This window comes from Puntigrus tetrazona, chromosome 21 (assembly GCF_018831695.1).
Source record: "Puntigrus tetrazona isolate hp1 chromosome 21, ASM1883169v1, whole genome shotgun sequence".
Classification (NCBI taxonomy): Eukaryota; Metazoa; Chordata; class Actinopteri; order Cypriniformes; family Cyprinidae; genus Puntigrus; species Puntigrus tetrazona.
The window spans coordinates 9,278,501-9,299,581 of record NC_056719.1 but is presented as its reverse complement, the minus strand read 5'-3'; the positions used below and the strand labels follow the sequence as shown (position 1 = coordinate 9,299,581).

At 36.6% G+C, this 21,081-nt stretch overlaps 1 protein-coding gene across 19 annotated transcripts in view; it reads left to right on the top strand.

The window, feature by feature from the left end:
• nrxn2a (neurexin 2a) overlaps nt 1–21,081 on the top strand; it is a 260,155-nt gene that overhangs the window by 204,786 nt on the left and 34,288 nt on the right. For all 19 annotated transcript variants that reach the window (XM_043221581.1, XM_043221580.1, XM_043221591.1 and 16 more), the window contains one exon: nt 8,504–8,685. In XM_043221581.1, the coding sequence (XP_043077516.1) occupies nt 8,504–8,685 (182 nt within the window). The remainder of the gene's footprint in view (nt 1–8,503; nt 8,686–21,081) is intronic.

Here is a 21,081-nt window from a genome sequence, read left to right as displayed (position 1 = left end):
AGCAAGCATTTCCTTGATTCCATAGCAAAAGATTTTTATTTTTGTCACTAAATATCCTCATCTGAACTTGCAGCTAAATACGAGAGACGAGCTTGCAGCCGCGACACTTGGCGCATTTCTTTTTGCGAAACATCAGTGAGGCAGACTAGTTTATTTTTTTATTTTTTTCAAAAACCGTATTGTCTAAGGTGAAGCTAAAAGGCGTCGTACTACCTCTGTTACAAAAATAGTGAATGAATACTATAAATTTGATATCACCTCGTAAAGAAAACACTTCAGTAAAGAAGACAGGGCTCGCATTGTCTTCCCGATGTTTACGTGGATAGGATGTCATTTTGGTGCATCTAGCATAATCAAAAACAGATAGCCACGCCTCCCAACTCACGCCATTGGTTGAGTTACTGTTGCCGGTCGAAATAGTGCTACAGAGATGCAGTGTTAACATTGCTTGAGGAAATCAACCTACACACATGTAGTTTTCTTAACATACTGTATCTTTAACTAATGGTTTATACATTAGTATAAACGGCAAACCAATCTTTAACACAGAATTGTCCAACAGTTTGAAACATCAAATAGGATGCCTGCAACTTCATAAATGCCTCTCAGAGGGAAGTCCAGTCCCTCACCGAAGCGTCTCACACTGAGAGTAATTCACTGCCAGGTTTCCGCAATTACAGGAAATTGCTAATATTTCAGCGGTACGCAGTTAGTTTGACTGCAGGGTACAAGTCTTCATTTGATTTCCATCCACACTGTCAACTTAAAAACCCATTTAGATTTGATTAACCAAGGTAATACTGTAATCTAGAGAAGTTCTTCGATAAAACACTAATGTTCAGGTGAAAGTAAGTTCTGCTAATTTGTTTGCTTCCTTTGTGATTAGACATCACAAAATGCCTACGGAAAAAAAAAAAGTTAATATTTTGTTTTTCATATTTATTTTTTCAAATGTCGAGTAGCTTATTTATGGTTATGGCTGAGAGCCCAGAGTGTTATTATTGGTCCACACCATAAAATGAATTTCATTTGCAGCTTTGGAAAACAACCCATAAAAAATTTATTCCAGGTCCTGTGGTTTCAATTAAATCTTGCATGCCCAGCTTTTTCAGATTGCTTTTTCATACTGTAAATAGCATTGTTGCCGTTAACAGACCCCAAAATAATGCTAACAGGACTTATTTAGTATTTAGATCCTATTTGGTTGTTCTCGCGTCCCTATTTTAATTTCGCTGGAAAGCGTTATATCTGCTGCTCCTGTTTGAAATGTGCAGGATGTTCTTAGCCCGCAGAGCTTGCTTATCAAGTCTCAAAGTCTACTTCCACACTGTGGGAAAATAAGTGTAAATCCGGTGTGGTTTATCCTGCGTAATGTAGGAGGTTAATACACCCTGGCATCCGTGGAATGGTTTTGTGGGAGAGAAGCAAATATTGTGTTGCAAAACATGTGAGTGTCTGCAAAGAATGCTAAGTAGACTGCGTCGGCTCCTTTTTGCATTGTGAGTGCTGGAAATAACATGTCTGCTCGTTTTTATATAGAGTGTTCTAGTATTGTTACCGCAATATTTGTTCATGCCAACAGGAAGGTAAATCTCATATAAACTAATGTTATATGGTTCTATTTTTCTGCCCCGCTGAAACAAGAGAGACCTTAACGTGGTTTCCGTAGGAGTGCTGCAAGTTATTTGAGTTGTCAGAAGCGTCTGGGTTCAGCTGAACGCGTGGACTTAATGAACCGCAAATGATGGGTGTTCACATTTACCTTGATGAGCGCAGCACTCTGACTGGCAGGCAAACTTATCTAAAAGGTTAATCACCTTCAAAATGCTAAAGATGAGTACGTGTTTCGTGCTACTTGCCGTATATTTGAACAGACTTGATTTTACATTTGCGTTATGAAATAGCTAGGGAATGAATTCTGTGGAGTCTGGGCTAATTATGCTATGCATGATTCAAATATTGAAGTTAAAATTAGATATATCGCAAAGGTTCGGTTCGGATGTATATTTAAATGGTCGGTTGAAGTAAATGGTGAGAATAGGTCTGTGTTCATTATTTAAAAGTCTTTGGTTAAGACCTGCCGCCAAACGTCTGTAATAATTCCACTTATGCTGCCTGAGTAAACAAATGTTTTCTGTTAAAATATGTATTTTACGACTTAATTTGTTCTTGTGCTGGCAAAAGATGAATTTTCAACCTCATGACTCAGACAGTCTGCAGTGTCACATGTTTCTTCACAAATCTTTCTAATGTGCTATTCAGCATATTCTTGGTGATCAAGAATCTTTCATTCTCAAGAAACATCTGCATCTGCAAGAAACATCTTATTAAACTCTGCAACTGTTGCACTTCCATTCAAAAGTTATATATACTTTAGTTAGTTATATACTTATATTATACTTATATTGAATCACAAAACTATTATAAAGACATTAGTACAATTCAGGTAGTTGAGTAACCGAGGCCGGAAAATGTTTGTATTTAATCCCACAAAGATGGTGTCTGGACAGTTCATTCAGTGTGCTTATTGATTTTTATTTTTTAACTTTCTATTTCTTAAAAAATCTTAAAGAAAATATCACGATTACAAGAAACATTTTTTGCTAAGCTGGATGGATCAGTCTGGCAATAATATTGCAGCTAAATACACAGCAAAAGAAAAACAGTGCGATGCAGCTGAACTGAATCCATAGGAAAAAAAATACTTGGGATGGATCTAACAAAAATGTTCTAGTCATCCCAAAAGCGGCAGCTGGTTTGTTTTTGGCATACAGTCCACATCCAGAGAGAAAAGATTCATTTATCTTTCATTATTTCCTTTTTTCCCCCTTTAATTACTTTCCATTCTATATTTAGAAGCCTTTGATACCACAACAAAAACTAATGTGCTGACGAAAACATAAATTTGTGAAATGTTAATGTAAAGTAAACAACAATTCAAATTAAAATGTCATGAAGCCGAATATATTTGGATTTTTAACAGCAATACGAAGCAATATCTATCTATTCTTTCTATCAATCTAATTAAAAAAAAAGTTTAACCTCAGAGGACCTAGGAACCAAAGAAGCAGACGTTGAAAAATTGAATATCTTGACTTTATAGATACACAAACCTGTGTTTGGATTAAATTGTTTATTTGAAGTACGTGCTAGTCTACCTCTGCTAGCTCAAAGACAATTGAAAATGAGTTATTTTTTTCATTATTATTCTGTGCTATACCCTTGCTGCAGTAATGCTCATTAACGCATTACTGCAGCATCACTTAATAACTTGGAATAATTCATTCAAGAAATGTGAAATCTTGATGTGAACATCTCTGGAGCGCTGTATAGTTTTTTCCTCATCTTTTGGCCACTTCCGTGTGTCTTTATAGTATCCTGACTTTGATTCCCAGAGCTGTGAGGCATGTCAGCCCGTGAGCCGGCACATTCGTGATCCAATGGACGTGATTCCAATATCCCCCCGTTTGTGGGCATCTGGGAACACACAGCAAATAACTGCACTGCTCCTAACTCACTTCCCTTTAGCCTCCATACACAGAGCTTATCTAATCACAGCATCTCACAGGGGCTCTCAGTGAAATCCAATCCCAACGCTTTATTGGAGATTGTTGTTTGCCTTGTTGAAAAGAAGAAACATGTAAAACCCGTTTCGGAGCTGCATGAAAAGAGCGAGAATAAATCACTTTGCTCAACTGTTCATTGGGGAGGTGATGTAGTCAAAAATGTGTGTTTTTTTGTTTTTTTTTGTGGTTATTATGTGTTTGCTTTTTATCCCACGGCGTTCCAAGTTGTGATATTACCATATGAAAACTCTGTGGAATGTTTATTAATCTTAGAAGCAAAAGAAAAGATGGATCGCGCAGTTTAAAATCTCATCAGGGATAGATTAAATGCCATTTGAAAGTTTTTTAAATACATATACAATGGACTAAAGAGGAAAAAGTGTGTGTGGGTGTGTTCAAATTAATAGAACTAAGTCATTTTATACATATCAGTAATGTTATTCTTTTTCTTCAGTTTAGTCATCACCCTGTTTTTCTTTTAAGTAGGTCAGGCACACTATTTTATTCTTTTTTTGAAATGTATTTCTGTACATATTTGCATATTTTAACTCGAGTTTTCTGCTTTTTTGTTTATTGCACTTTTAAGTAGACCAAAGTAAATAACATTTAGTCACACAGAAAAAAAAAAAGACAAGAGATTTGAGAGAAAATCGTTACTCCGTTCTAAACTGAGAGATTGCAAAATTAATTCAAAAGACTTTGCTGTGCATGCTGATTTTATAACAGCTTTTATATTATTGGGTCATATTATTTATTTTATGTTTTTGAATTATGTAAAAATATAGTCTTACGTTTTTGTCCAATCAAATTCGCCCTAATACCGCTTTAAAGCCGTACCATAGTCTGCGACGGCAGCAGCCTGACAAAGAGACAAGAACTTTAATATATCGTGCCCAAAATTCCTGTTTCATACAGTCAGGATTATAAAAGTTGTTTTATGATTGGTAGTTTTAAATGGAACACGGCTCAGGAAATGGTTTTATCTTGTTCAATACACACAAGTCTTTTTAGCTGAATTACAGGGAGTAACTGAAGCAGGAAAATTGAATTTTTGCCTCCAAGACTTTTTCCCCCCAAAGACTGTGTGTGGACAGTTCATTCAGTGTGTTTATTGAATTAAACACTGTTTACAAATGCTTAACCTATCAGGAACTTAATGCACTGGCCCTCGCTTGTTCCACTACACTAAAGCCTGACAAAGAGCCATTGTGGAGTAATAGAAATATTTTGAGTGCCCGGTAACGACTTAAATGTACCATATCAACATCTTCTTTTCTTGGGAAAACGTTTATTTGCAAAAACAAGGATGCTTTCTTTTATCTATAGAAAAGGCTGTGAATGGTTTTATATCATAATTTTCAAGGGCAGATAAATGGGCATAGGTCATAACCAAGACAACATTATCAGAGGCCTACGTGAAGTGGTATTGATTTGTTTAGCACAACCTTAAAATGATATAGAGTGGAATCAGATTCCAACATTTAGAAAATAACCAAGCCGATAAATTCTTATTCCTTCTGAGTGAGGAAATCAATTCTGTTTTGGGGACTTCATACACTTTCTGATTGCATCATGATAGCAGTGGTTAAGTTTCACCTCTGCTGGGAAGCGTCAGGCTAAACGTCCCATAAAAAACGCCCTTGGGCCAGTGCAGTCACATGGGTTGTCTAGACACTATATATGGTTTATGTAGCAAACATATACAAGCCAGGCCGCAAGTCGCCTTCCCTAACAGCCATGAAACTGTATTTTGCATCATTTCTTATTAAAAAGATATATATTTAAATCCCATTGACGGTGGACTTATTGAGCTGTTTTTCCACAGAATAATATGAGATGAGTCAGTATCTGTCTCTCAATGAAACTGCGCCTGTCACAAATGTCAAGACACATTGCGGCATTGTTCCTGATATTTTTGTCTAGCTGGATTAACGTGAGAAATATTCCACGTGTGTCAAAGTAAAAAAAACATCATGTATTGTAGATGAACTCGAAATTTTCCGTTGACGTAAAAGTTAGTTGGTAGTTTTGTTTTTGTTGGTCTTTCATTTGAATTGCATTCTGCTTACATCAGTAGGGCTCAGACTATCATTATTACAATCTGATTTAAACTTTATTTTACGTTGCAGTTCTGAATTAAATGAGTGGCAACCAGTTTTAATTGACTTAATAGCCAATGCCGAATTTTACTTTCATTCAGCGCTTGGCAAGTGATAATTCTGGATCCTGCTGACAACTGACACTTTAGCTCCAATTAAATGAATAGGCCTGATTGATCCCATGTGTTTTAGCATTTCATTATAAACGTTCCTCATATTTCAGAGGCTCAAACAGTTGTTGTGATGCGAGGCGGCCCAAACTCAACAAGTTAGTTAGCAGCTTTCATGAGCAGGTGTTCAGCACTCTGTAACCCACATCCCGCCTAGGGGACCACTCGCCAGAACACTTAATTACATTCCCCACACCTCCTCTGTTTGCTCATTTAGACGACCACAAGCGCCAGGAATGACAGGTGGCTCCACTTTGGCATCCAGGTATTTAGGTGAGATTTGAGGGAAAAGTGGGAGGTCAGTCGTTTAGCAAGCCATTAATCAGTTCAAGAAAACCTTCGTCTCAATGTACCAGTGATGAACAAATATCTGGCCTTACAGCAGATGTCGGGTGCTGAGCGTGACAAATGAAAAGCACCTGACAGATGTTCGAAGAGCTTTTAAATAATGTTAGAGGTGCTTTGCAACTCGAGAACAGATTGTGTTGATGTTATTTCATTAGATAACAAAATATGTAGCACAGGCGAGAAAAATAAGCAGTTTTTTTCCGAAAACTTTTCTCGTAGTTTTGGAAATTTCGTTAAAGTTTTGCTTACATTTTACAATAGCGTTTCATTGGTCAATGTGAGTAATGCAGTTACAGTTATTAAACTGAGCAATCTTAATGTTCATTTAAATATATTATTACATTCATGCTTTAAAAATTGCTATTTGTTATAGGTAATGAATTTACTACTGATAGCAAATTAGATTTGGCCAAACATTTACTTATAATATAGTTATATCCATTATATGTTGCATAATCAAAATATATATTTAATGTTTTACTCAATTTGTTACAATATGAGATGGAATATAAAATAACTTAATTTTATATTTTACTTTATGTTGTGCTGTTTTGATGTAAACATAAGTTCACATAAACATAAGCAAACGTAAGTTCATCAGGGGGAAAAATAAGGATAACAAAATAGTTTCATACACAAAATGCATATTAAAGATAAATAATTACGTTAAAATAGTATCTGTGATGAAATCCAGAAAGAAAGCAACACACCTTAAAAGTGGATACGCACAAGGAAAATTTAATGGCAGACCACCGCAATGCAGCATCCAGTCCCTGTGAGCCAGTGCGTAAGTCATCAGTGTTTATGGATATATAATATTAAATTATAGGGTTTTTTTGAAGTTTTCCTGAGACATTTAAAGATAAGGTAGACAGTTTCGGAAAAGCTAGCAATAGGTATGAAAGCATAAGAGCCCACCCTCCCTGCAAATCACTCTCCTAAGCCAAAACACTCCAAAACACTTAACCATGCACATGTGCACATCTAGCAATCTATACACCGCTTTAAAGACGGAAATGGCAGTAGCGCTTTTTATTTTGTTTTGGGCTTTCTCTTATTTGATACTGTTCAGTGCTTGGATACAATGTGTATTTTTAAAAAGCGCTATATAAATAAAAGTGATTGTTTGATTGATTGATTGATTGATTGATTGATTGATTGATTGATTGAAAGAAAACTATGCATATCGTTATATTCTATGAAATACTAATTAGCCATATTGTGCTTTCTGTTTTAGTTTTCTACACAGATACTGTACCGAACCATAATGGCACAAAAATACAACTTTAAAGATATTTTACATTACAATAAAAAGTTTAAATATATTTTTAAAAACGACACTTTTTAAAGACCTGCTGTTTCATATCTATGACATCGAGATGCAATACCACAGCATTAATAATACCGTCACAACCCTAATATTTAGACCGCTTAGCTTTCATTGCTATCAGAATGTGAAAATACTTCCAAACAGCACAGCAAAAAAACTGCTAAATTACCTCGTAAAAACAACCTATTAAATAGTTCTTTATGTCTTGTTTCTGGACTCTTTTTGGTGTGTTTTTCTACATTGTTCATTAAGCGTAGCTGGGCTTTGTTCACCTTTGTCCATTACTGTGCTATTGTGCTTCAACAGTGAGGCAGCTCGCATTACAACCTCTCATTTTACCCTGGCAAATCGGTCAACACAGTTGCCCAGGTTCATTCTCTAGGGCTGTTTCAGCGCGGATAGCTTGGCAGTTTAAAGCATGTCGGGCATCCGTCCCGCCCTGCGGTGGTTTCTTACCAAGCTGACGCAGCACGGCACTGGCTCCATTTCAGATCCTCATTTCTATACAGCCGCCGTGATTCGATGCCATGTCCAATCGCAGTGAAATATTAGCGCCCATGTACGCGGCGGAGAACAAGAGCAACAAGAGGGCAAGAAGTTGGTGAAGTTCGCATCGAAAAGGGCCGTGCTTTTCAAGGCCGATAAGCCATTTCAGCTCCAAACCGGTGCAGCATGCTTGTTTCTGAAATTGCCGTTCTGAATATGACGTTTGTCACTAAGGAAACACATTGCAAATGAGCATTCAAAGCACATCAGAACAGATGGCAACTTATTAAAGACAGAGACGCTTTTATCTCGTATGAGGCAGAGCACAGGGCAAATATGCGATGTGAGATGGTTCTTTAGCATCCATCTTGCCTCACACGTTCACATCGTTGCATCCCTCCTGCTGTGCTGCTCCACATCTCGCTTTCATTCTTATTTTTCGTTTGTCTCATGAAACATTTTTGAATCCTTAGCTCATGTTACGTGTCTTCCTTTATTCGGCAGCTGGGACCACATATATTTTTGGGAGAGGAGGAGCACTCATCACGTACACCTGGGCCCCCAATGATCGGCCAAGCACCAGGGCAGACCGTTTGGCCGTGGGCTTCAGCACCCAGCAGAGTGATGCCATCCTGGTACAGGTGGAGAGCAGCCAGGGCCTTGGAGACTACCTGCAGTTACACATTGTGAGTATCACAGCTCAGTTTGAAGCCCTAATAGGCCTCCTCGTTTTTTTATTCATTGTCCCACAATCCTCTACAGGCTCTATATTAACACACAGATGGCTCTTTTTGTTCCATTTTTCGGATTAGTTTGGCTGTATCTCTATCAATATAAAAGATTCATGATTTTTTTTTTATGTTACAAAATGAAATATATTTGATAGAAGTATGAATGTCAATCTGACACAGTGTAAATGCAAAACATTTTTGTTGTTGCTGTTGTTTGAAAAAAGTAGTTATTTAAAAAATCAAGGAAATGTAAATGAAAGTAGCGTGATGAAACAGATATCGTTTATTATTGATGCAATACAGCAATGATAATAATATATTTGTAATAATTATGCATTTTTATCATATAAACAGTACAGAGGCAGTATATATTTTGATATATTTATATGTATATTCATGTAATTTATATCAAATATAAACATGTAATGTAAACGTAACATATTTTTTCTTAAATGTGTACATTTATATATACATAATAAATATACACAGTACACACATATATTATGTAAACAAAAACGTTTATTTTGAGTTTATTTGCAAAAATGCTAACTCTGTTTTTTTTAATCGTGCCTCCCAGGTATCACTTTGCTTTGTTGCTTTGATTTGGTAATAATAACCTAAACAAATACAGCTAATTGACAAAATTCTTTTTTTTTCTAACAGAAGACAATAACTCGATCAGTTGTCTTTTAGAAAAGCAGAGAACTACACATTTCATGTTTTAGAATAAAAAAAAAAAATTGTAATCTTGTCAAATGACAATGTAGATTGACAAACATTGACACAGGTTGCTGTTGAGACTGTATGTTTGTAATTACATACAGTACACCGCTTTTCCCTCACCATTTTAACACGCTGCATTTGCGAGAAGTTATCACTGAAGATATCACAGGTCCATCAAGTGAGAAATGATCCATCCTCGACCACCTTAGTCAGCTCTGAGGAAACTCCTCTCAGCTAGCACCAAGTGAAAACAGCCTTATCACCTGACCTGAATACTGTACACTGAGTTTTGAACACTGATATATATATATATATATATATATATATATATATATATATATATATATATATATATATATATATATGTGTGTGCATATATATATATATAGTTCAATAAAAATGTGAACAATGCTTTTTGAATTGCTTATGTGAGAAAAGGATCTCTTCTTTTAAAGCCAGATGTCCATTTACTGCAGTCATGTTACAGAGCTGAAACTTACCATTGACATCCTAAAATTTTAAAGTAGAGTGGAGACATGCTGTGTTCACACTATGTCATAATAACCATAATTACTAGATGACAGCTCTGGACGTTCTACTCTGGGCTGTTCACATCCTCTGACTTAGAATTATGTATTTTTATGGCAACACTATTAGCGCAAAAAATGAAACCGTGTGATTTGAATTATCAGTGGACAAAAACACTGTACTACAAATAATAATCATTATGCAAGAGGCTTAATAATAAAGTTATAGCTTATTTTTAGATGGACATTCAACTATGTGGTAGCTACTTTAAACTAGATGGCACATATGCTCATGCGAATGCTTTTTACAAACCAGAATCTCGTAATTATAGTAATTCCAGTATGGCATAAACACACCTTCATTCTGCTGTGACAAAACTGTAGTATGTATTATACCTGGAGGCTTTTGTGTGAGCAATGCTACTGACGTAGCCCTTGCCATTTTCATTCAGTCAGTTGGGGAACTGCTGACAGGGAAACTGATGCAAATTGACTCGGATAAAAATCTTAAGTTGAATCATTTCGGAGAACGCTTCAGGGGATCCAGACATATGAAGCTATATTCATGGATCAAATGATGAATAGTAGCTACGTCTTTACATTCAATTCCCCTTGATAAGATCCGAATACACCTCCTCCCCCTCCCAGGCAGATAGGAGAAAATTATCCAAAAAATGATGGAATCATTAATCGCTGAACAGTTTATGAAGAAAACACCATACCCCCTTCATATTAATTTAGCCTATTAAAACAACATAGGGCTGAGATAGTATGACGGTAGATCAAGCTTGTAAATGCCTCGTTGACCTCTTGGCTTATTACTTGCAATTATATTTCAAGGGAGTAAAAAAAAAAAGATGCATTTTAATAAGGTTCCTCCGAATGAATAATTAATTCAGCGTGAACTGTCGACTTTCACACTGTGAGCTTCCATGGCAGCACAGCCATAAACAGTCTGAGAGCAGCTGCTCTGCCAGACACAGACTGGGGCTTGTTTTCAGAAACTTCTTCCTCTTGTCACAGGCACAAAGCACAAGAGCCTCCCATTCTGTAGGCTGAAGGATGGATCTGTGGAGGATTTTTTACAACCCTTCTGATGGCTTTTTCTCTGTGTTGGTATCTATCAGGATGGTGATTCCCGACATGGGGGACATGTATCTCATGGGGATTTTGTATCGCTGCACATGTAGCTCTGAACGCAGTTCCTTTTTGAGGAAAAAATATATAAATCTTGATTATAAATATGAATAAATGATATAATTATTAGATTTTAAAATGAAGACTAAAAAAATATTTTATAACATTATAAATTTGCATCGGTCAAATTTGTGGTATGCGATATTTAGTGATTTGAAATATATTAGAGAATATATTTAAAATGTGAAAAATCCCACTGTACTGTATATTAAAGGCCATGATATACTCCGAACAAAGTTGTTTTTCGTTCTCCGTTGGAGGGGAGAAAGAAGTTCAAAAAGGCTGAGCGACAGTATACCGTATCTAAACATTGTGACACCCCCGCACTGCTGGAGGCGGGGTTTAGATTCATGTAAAAATGATGCAACGCTCCCACGTAAATTTTGATTGAAAACAAAGGCTTATTTCTTGAATACTCTTTAAATGTGCTTTGAAAAAAGAACAACAACGACAGCAGCAGTACAATGTAATATTTATTTGCTTGCTACCTTTCATTTAAATATTTTCGTGGCTTTGGAAAACTCACATCTGATGTTTCTCTACGATGCTTTTTGGATAACTTCGGGGTCGTTGACGCAATTAATTGCATTGGCTGAATTTTTTGAACGATTATTCAGGTGCAGATATATAAGCTCAGCTATATATATAGTGACTTGGAGATGTTGCTCCCTTGCCTGACCTCTGCTGAATGAGAAACCAACTGACAAGAAAAAATTCATTGTCAAAGAAGGTGAGGTTTTAAAACACTCCCACCGATTGCGTAACCGCCTCGGACCAATGGTAGCTAAAAGGAACTCCCCAAAAAGTTCTCTTTGGTGAGCCGATTCGAACTGCCAAAACTAACTAAAAACTAACTATTTGCCCTGATTTTGTTTGAAATCACATATTTTCAGTTCATTCTTCGATTTCGAGTATATTTGGGCCTTAAGTATCCCTAAGACCTGTATACCTGCATACTTACTAGTTGTGTGCGTAGTATGTTAACACAGTGTAAGTCGTAGATAGAATCTACGGCTCCAATGTTTGTGTGACTACACATATGTAACAACCAACTAAATGGTATGTGCAAGTACAACTGTGTAATAAGACAGTAACGGTATTTTCTGGTATAGAAAGTGTTATGCTTTATATTAAGTAAACAATTCCTGTGGCCAGTAAGTTATGTTTTAAATCTTAATTGTAGTTAGTGTCCAGAACTTTTTATTAAGTTCCTTAAGAGTTACTGTTATAACAGTGGTGCAGTAACTACTCCCACTTGTCCCTACATGTCCCTAAACCAATCCACCTCCACCCCCTGGATCAAATTGTTCCAATTACTCTTATGTTGTTACAAAATGTGTTTGTTACAAAATGTAGTTACAGAAATATTACAGCTGTAGATACTATTTATCAATGTGTACTTACACTGTGGTTACATACTACATACTCATTTAGTTACTGTCACCAAGCCAGCAGAGGGAATATAAGTATACAGGAATTAGGGCCACAATAAAATGTTGGACCAAATTGGCAGATAATTTACTCTTCTTACTCTTGACTTTTTTCTTCAGTTAAACAGTAAAGTAGGTTTTTAGCTAAAACGGTGATGCTTGTTGATTCAAAAAAATGTAAGTCAATGGTTACAGTCACTTTAAGAGTGAAAAAAGTATATTAGGCACCACAAAATGAATACTCTTGGTTTCTGATGATATATTGGGGTCTTATGATGTGATTTTTCTCATAAAAAAACATTATGCATTTGCAAATGCCAAAACAATTAATACACTGTTTACAAAATTAATTGCTAAATATGTTTGCATTGATCATAACGAATCTCCTGATTTTAGCCAGATTTTAGAATGCAGAATGAAACATTAATAATGTCTTTTCCACTTACCTCTTCATCATTAATATTAATAGTTTGTTGCTTATGCTGATGAAGGCTATTAGCATATTTGAGCCTTACTAATGAGTCTGTCAGAGGGAAAAAAACAAACAAACACTGGGAAACACTGTACCCAAAAAACGATGTCCTCAGTGTGCCGGTCCAAGGCGATGGCATCAACCTTGATTACAGTGCTCTGTGATTTGGCTTGTGTTATAAATAATATTCGGTTGTATATAAAAACGAGTCTGTAAACTTTATGGTAGACATAAACGGCGAGTTATGAAGGAGAGGCGTGGCAAATAGCATCTGAGGTTTCACGCTGCTCTCAAGACAACTCAGCTTACGCCTCAAAATTTGTCCTTCATGTAGCAGGATTTACTTGAGCTTGTAAATTACAACCAAGGACAGATAATCCAATTGGTCGTGAGCATGACAGATGTATGGAATGACTGACTACGGTGGGCGTAGCAGAGCCAGATAGCCCTTAGGCAGCTGACTTCAGGGTTTTCCCACTTCCCAATTCTCTCCTGCTACTCATCCTTCTTTCTCTCTCTGATGATGTTGCTTGGGTTTGTAGCATCGTTTATTCACCCACGGACTCTGAGGTTAGATGATAACTGAGCAGAACCAGCCCAGGCTGATGAATGAGACAGATCCAGGGGTTGTTACTGCTTGTAATGAATAGCAGACTCATTTTGTATTCCGGGTGGGTGAGTATCGATTTGAACCAAGGTTCTGGCCTCCTCCATTTTGTTGGCATCGTGTGTTGAGGGTGCCCCAGGGTTCACCTGCCCACCTGTCAGGGGCATAGAGTGATGGATTAATGGAGCTTTATGGTCTTGGTGGCCATGTTAACCGAACACCTAGGACCCCTGGAGAGAGGGCTTGAAATGGAGTGTAGATGCCACCCCAGACTGTGACCCGCCGGTCGTGGCATCAGCACGGGCGGGTGGGTGAACTCGTGCCCCTGGTGCCCTCTGCCAGCTGGCATAGACATCAAAAAGAGAATGCGGACAGGATGGCAGATGCTTCAGTGGCCATTTGCTGTTGTACTTACCAATGTGGTTCTGTTTGTTTACACTGGTACATGATTACAATACACAAACAGTGAGATTCTGCTGGACTTCCTGTGATTTGGCGCTGGTAATTACAGCTGTGCTAATATTCAGAACGAAAGCAGGGTTTTCTTGGATTGTAATATGATTTGATGCTTTTAAAATTGTTTAATATCGATTAACTTATTTTACAAACATAATATGGCCAGTTATGTAATTATGTGAACTTGTGTACCATCAACAGGAATTTTTACTAAAGAGCAGAGTGAACCATTGTCTCTATGAAGCACACGGCAGTGGTGTTTTGTTCCCACATTAATCACTTTTTGTCACTTGTTTCATACCTGAATGAGTCAGTGTTTTTAAACAAATCACATGAATCATTCAGTGAATCACATACAAAAACACTGTGTAAAAAGAATAGTATGACTCAATTTACACTATTCACAGTAGCTGAAAAGTACCTAATAGTCATGCATTTACAATAGGGCTGGGTATCTTTAAAAAAGTTTTGATATCGACTGCGATAACATATCTTAAGATCAATACCAGTTCTTAAACGATACCTTCTTCGATACCAATTTTATTAAATCAGCTTGTCATTTACACAGATTCAAAGCCACCGATGTCCAACACAATAAATCAGTGCGAATGGTTTTAATAAAGTTTAAATAGTTTAAAGTTTACACATGAGTTGTGTGACATTAAGTCTACATTTACACTACTGCGTGTTCGTTTTAAAACACACATATTTGACAGAATCATCATTTCTATACATTTTCCACATATTGACTGGGGAGCATTAGCACCTCCGAGCAGTCTGCCTGTGTTTTCTCATTCATGATTACAATTCTGAATTTACTGCAAGAGCAGACTGCTTCTTATGCGTTCGAACCACTCTCGCAGATATAACACACTGATCGATCTGCTCCACGATGCTTACAATTGAACACACATAGTGCTGCAAGCTTGTTCGCTCACTGACTCCCATTAGGCACAGAACAACAAGACCTTTTTCAATGCTCAATAGTATCGATGCAATTCGGTTGGTGTATAAAAGTCTCGAACTCGATACCCAGCGCTAGCTGACACTTTGCTATTCCACGAGGCTACAGATTTGTGAACAGCAGTGAAACTGTCACACTAACGTAAATGTATTATAGCATGTCTAGATTACAGTCATTCTACACATTCTGCGATATTCAACATACTTTTTTAAACAATTACTAGTAAATATTTATTCTAAAGAAGTACCTAGTATTGGATGTTGACACTGGAATGAACGAATCAGTGGGTTTGAATGAATAGGTTGAATAAACGAGTTAATGGCTCATAAAAACAGTGACTTTTTTGTTCCTGAATGAATTAGTGTGATCAAATTGGTTAAATGAATAATTCAATGACTAACTTATAAAAACACTTGAATAAATCAGTGGGTTTGAATAAATCGAGTGAATTAATGATTCCATGACTCAGAAAATCCCCCCAAGTATTGCCCAGATTGACAATCTGTCTTGAAATCAACACTAACAAGCAGAGTGATAAGAAGTGAAAAACTTCCCAGTGCTGGCATATCAGACTGTTATATCAGCACTTTTGAAACTGGAACTAGCTGTTGTATAACAGGACAAAAGCTTAGAGAGAAGTTTCAGACAATTCAATTTGCATCATTTAAAGCTACAAAAGATCTCTTGCAATGTAAAACGGAGAACTCCCACTATAATTAGCTGCTCCCACCATGAGTTTGACTAATAGGCAGATTAAATTGGCCTTTGTCAATCACAGCCTACTGTAAGCCTCCTTCATTAAGCAACTTTAGAAAGCACCCTGTGGCAAAGGCCATCTCTATGGAAGGGAATCGGGAGCAGTACAGCACAAAAGAACAGTTTAACTCTCTTATTAGAATATTCACACAGAGCCATTTTGATGGCAAATTTTATATTCATTTCTCTAGGGGAGTTGTTCAGTTGATTACTTTTGAATTCGATCTCACAAGCCCTTATGATAAATTAAGATTATACAAACAGTTAATAATTATATATACATATATATATATGTATATATATATGTATATATATGTATATATATGTATATATATATATATATATATATATATATATATATATATATATATATATATATATATATATATGTATATGTATATATATATATATATATATATATATATATACTTGCTTAAAATAATAATATTAATAATAATAAAGCTAATATTATTAATGATAATGCCAAATAATATGCACTTGAATAAAAGAAACACATTTAGTCTCACTGAGGGGCTGTGGGTATATCTAAGTCAAAAAGTTGTTGGGAAACACTGCCCTGTGGTACAGTATTTTTCATGGACCCATTTTGGCTGGGCTCAGCACAGCAGCTCCAGAGCTCCGTCAGTGCACCATCCATCTCGTGTTTGACTGGTGGAGGTGCACTTTGGCTATGGAACAGATGCCAGGGGCGGCAGCACACCTCAGGGAAATCATTCTTTTTAGTGGTGTGTATCCCCTAGACAGATGTGCCGTGATTAAAAAAAGGAGGAAAAATCTGTCAAATGGCAATGTGCGGTGTAATAATTAAAGGTGCAATTGTTGTGAAAAGAGCTGAGTTATTCAGCAAATTTTCTTTCTTGTTTTGCCCACTGAACTACGGACACATACACACCTCAGAGTTCTAGGAGTGGCAGCCGTGTTTAAATGCAGAAAGGATTATTGTTCTCTCTTTAAAGAATATACGAGTCAATCCTGAAACTTTGATAGCAAATCCTGCCACATCTTAACTGCCAAACTGGATGTACATCTACTATGTTGTCACTATCACTGCCCTTCACAAATCTTCTCATGGCCTTATAGGATAGTAAAATGTCTAGTGAATTCACACTTCAGATTTGTAGTAGTAGGACAATCAGATAGTTTTCACCTACTGTTTTATTAACACTATGAATTCAAACATATACTCAGCTCAAATACAGTTTTTCAGCGTAGCCGTATTCGAACACAGGGCTCTGAACTTTGACCTTACTCATCCCCATGTCATCCAAGATGTTCATGTCTTTTTTTCTGCAGTCAAAAAAAATTAAGAATTAATAAAATTCCAGGATTTTTCTCCATACAGAAGGTCCGGATTGCAATTTCAGCAGCTTCAAAGAACTCAATAAAGAAAATCAGATTGATTTCAGTGATACTTGTGCCTACATCATACGTGACTACCATATGAGGTCAATCATTTGTGGTTTAAAAATAGATTTTTTTTGTTTGTTTGTTTTGTAAAATAAGATCCTTATTCGTCAGCTAGGATTGTGTAGAGCCCTATGAAGCTGAGTTGAAACGGCAGTTTGCACATTGGCCGTCATTTTCCTCAAAAAACATAATTTCTTTTTTGACTGAGCAAACATCTTATATAACAAGTTGACAAGGTACATACATTTTTTAATTCTAGAAGTGAACTAATCCTTCGGTAACAGCAAAAAATATATCACATACAGGTGACATATTTACCTTTAAATAATTGATGTTATTTTAGTATTTAAAGTAAAATAGTCAGTTTGATTTTCTTTTTGGACACTTGGTAGACTGTGCACTATATTGCATGATCCCAGAAAACAAAATAAACTAGATAAAAAATAAATAAATTAAAATAAATAACTGTAAATGTCACAGATGTTGTATCACAGATGGAGGACACAAGGGCACTTAACAAATTCAAGCAATTAAAAAATATAAATGCAAAACAATATTGTTCCTTATTATTCAGTAAACCATTAGATTACAGTATATGGTTTCTTGACTATTTCAAATAAATGTATTGAATGAGTCCGTTGAATCCAATGTCACCTTATTTTGAGAATGATCCATCTGCAGCGCGTGAGAGGCCTTTGACGTATTGGATGTGCTAAATATGTGAGCTTTGGTGAGTTTTAGTAGGAGCACTGTGGCAAAACAAATCCTTATTGATGGGTAAAGGACTCTCCACAAGGACAGTTTGCAAACATATGCGTCATATATAAGCTTTATGAAAGGAATTCCATGAGGCATTTGCAGAGGTGTTTGTGGGATGCTGCATCAAACAAGTCTTTCTGACCTCTATTGAGTCAAAATCTCCAAATGAAGGCTGCATTTGGTCATAATCATCCATGAAGGAGATAATAACTCTGGAAAGCAGCCCCAGCGCGGTGTTCTTTTAGCTTTGCGTCCCATTTGTCAAGCCATTTGAGGGAGAGCTCAGTTGCTTGTCAGTAGGAGAGATGACAATTGATTCATAAATTTGCTTTGATAAATTGTGCAGCAGGGCTGCGTGCTTCTAGTGCTAAATCTAGTGAGGAGGAGGAACACAGGGCCTGTGCTGCCTTCCTGTTTATTAGCGACTTCCTGAAAGACTTCATGCTTTATACATTTTACATGAGATATTTTCAGCTGCTCTGAATTAAAGCAGATGCATTTGGGTACCCGAAGAAAATATGTTGTGAGTGTGAAGAATGTAGGGTTTGGTTCCGTGCTTCAGTGCACTTAACCATGACACGAAGACTGAAACGAGAAGTGTTTTGCATGCCATTGATGGATTAGCCTTTCCTTTGAAATGCCTCACTCAACATGCCTAGGACATATATCAAGCTCTTTTCTTGCTGTCTTTGTAACATACTGCGATAAAATATCTGCATCCCTTGTGCTTTTGTGCTCTGGTGCAAAGGTCTTATAAGTAGTGCTGTCATTTTCCATGTTGATTTAATGTCAGGAAACAAACTTGAATAGATAAAACATTTATTTTAAAAAGATGAATTATTTATTATTAAAAAACTAAAATGTTACAGTGATTTAAATAAAGAATTTATTCTTTCTAGGTTGAGAAAATGTCCCCCGTGCCGTATTGTAAAATGTGACCTTTTTTATAATGACTAACCAAAACACCCTACATCAGTGACGCATGAATGCTTATTTCCATCTTTCTTTGAAAATGTTTTTCATTTTGCGACCTGCTTGGGGCGTACCATGTTAATTTTATAGTACACATCTTTGAAAATGTCATAACACAACACTGTTATGCAATCAGGATCTCTGGTGCCAGTGCAAATGTACAATCTAAACAAATGATTTGTGAGTACATCCACCTCTCTTCATCACTTGATCTGAAGTAAAGGGTTTTTCTGGGAAAAGACACAAATGGACCGAACCAATATCGCTTCTATTAAGCATTTTATACAGTATAAAGTGGCTCTCAGAAGCATGTGTATGAATGTCTTTACACACACACACACACACACACACACACACACACACACACATATATATATATATATATATATATATATGCATGTTTACAATTTTCATATTTCAAACAGTCACAGGACATTAGTAGTGATTTTTAAGTGACTCTTTCTGTAGGTTACATTGTTAAGCCAGTAGGTGGCAACAAAAGTATTTTTGAATTATTTGATTCATTCATCCAGTTAATCCAATCACATGGCTAATTCGTACGATTTCGTACGACCTCACTCATGCAAAATCGTATGATTTTTGCTAAAACGTAAATATTTTAGAGTTGCCAATTAGTAAAAATTTGTATGAATGACCTACACTTAACCCCGCCCCTAAACCTAAACTTAACTGGGGTTTAGACAGATCATACAAAATCATACAAGTGAGGTATGAATTCTCCACATCATGTAATACATACAAATTAGTCGTGAGACTGTGTTGATTTATCCATAAATGCTAGTTCAAGAATGAAACACCACTGTGTTGTGTTGTCCTGCAGTGACCTTGTTCAGAACTGTTTATTAATAGAGCAAAAACAGACTAAATATCTGGTAGTATTGTGTCTAGAATCTTGGTAACTTAATAATAGCTGCTTCTTTGTTTCTGTAACTTACAGAGTGGGGGACGTGAGCTGTGTGTCAGGTCTAGTCACAGTCTTCCACCAGAGCTTCTCTTACATAATTTACATGCTCTTTCGACCTGGTAATAAAAGCTGTTGTTGGTTGATTAGGATTTGACAAATGAACTTGTGCATCAGTTGGATTTTAGTCCTAACATCTGTGTGTACTTAAATTAGCCACTGTCACTGTGGGGATAATCACATGCATGAGGACAAAAACAGAATTCAAATAAGTTGTGCATTCAAACATTTATGATTTAAATTAGATGCTATGACATCAAACCCCCTCATGAAAGAAGCCATCTTGTTTATAGCTGCAATGACAAGCGCTTATAAGGATATAACTAAACACTGGATTTTCGAAAGTATATGAAATATTTAAGAATCTTGGCACTGAATCTTTAAAAGTCAAGAGTTTTACACACAAATTTGTTATTGTTGCGACATTTCCACACGCCGAAATGTGATGCAGAGCGTAACGAACTGTGATTGGTTGTTTGACATGTCTGTCAAACAGCCTAATGGGCGAAACTTGGCCAATGAATGCTGACTTGTATTCCAGACCTCCAGCCATCAGTCTGAAGGTCTGACTATGCGAGACTAATAGATAGATAGATAGATAGATAGATAGATAGATAGATACATTTTTGGATGCACTGAATCTAATGCTTTGGTATTCATTTATTTTAATTTTTGGTGACACTCTATGAAATATTAGGTCCAGTTCTTTTCTCTGTATTTCGTGCAGTGCTCTGGGTGTGAGAGTGTTTGTGTATGCGTCTGAGCATGTGTGGGTGTAAACGGTCCTTCTAGCTGTCACTCTCGCATTGACAGAGTGGTTTGGAGAGTCCTGTGGACCTACTCTCTACTCTGCAGTTGTTACTCCATATCAGACTCTCTTAACCGAAGCTATTTCACAGTGATTACTCCATGAAAGCAACACAGGTGACCCCGCTGCCTCACTCTAGATGTCTCGTCCCACCCATGTATCCCACAATCCTGTGCTACGTCTCCTCCCACACCCGACCAATCATCTCGCCTTCCTTCCTGCACTCCAAATCATGTTGGCTCCGCTGTCCTTGTTAGAATTCAGCAGAAA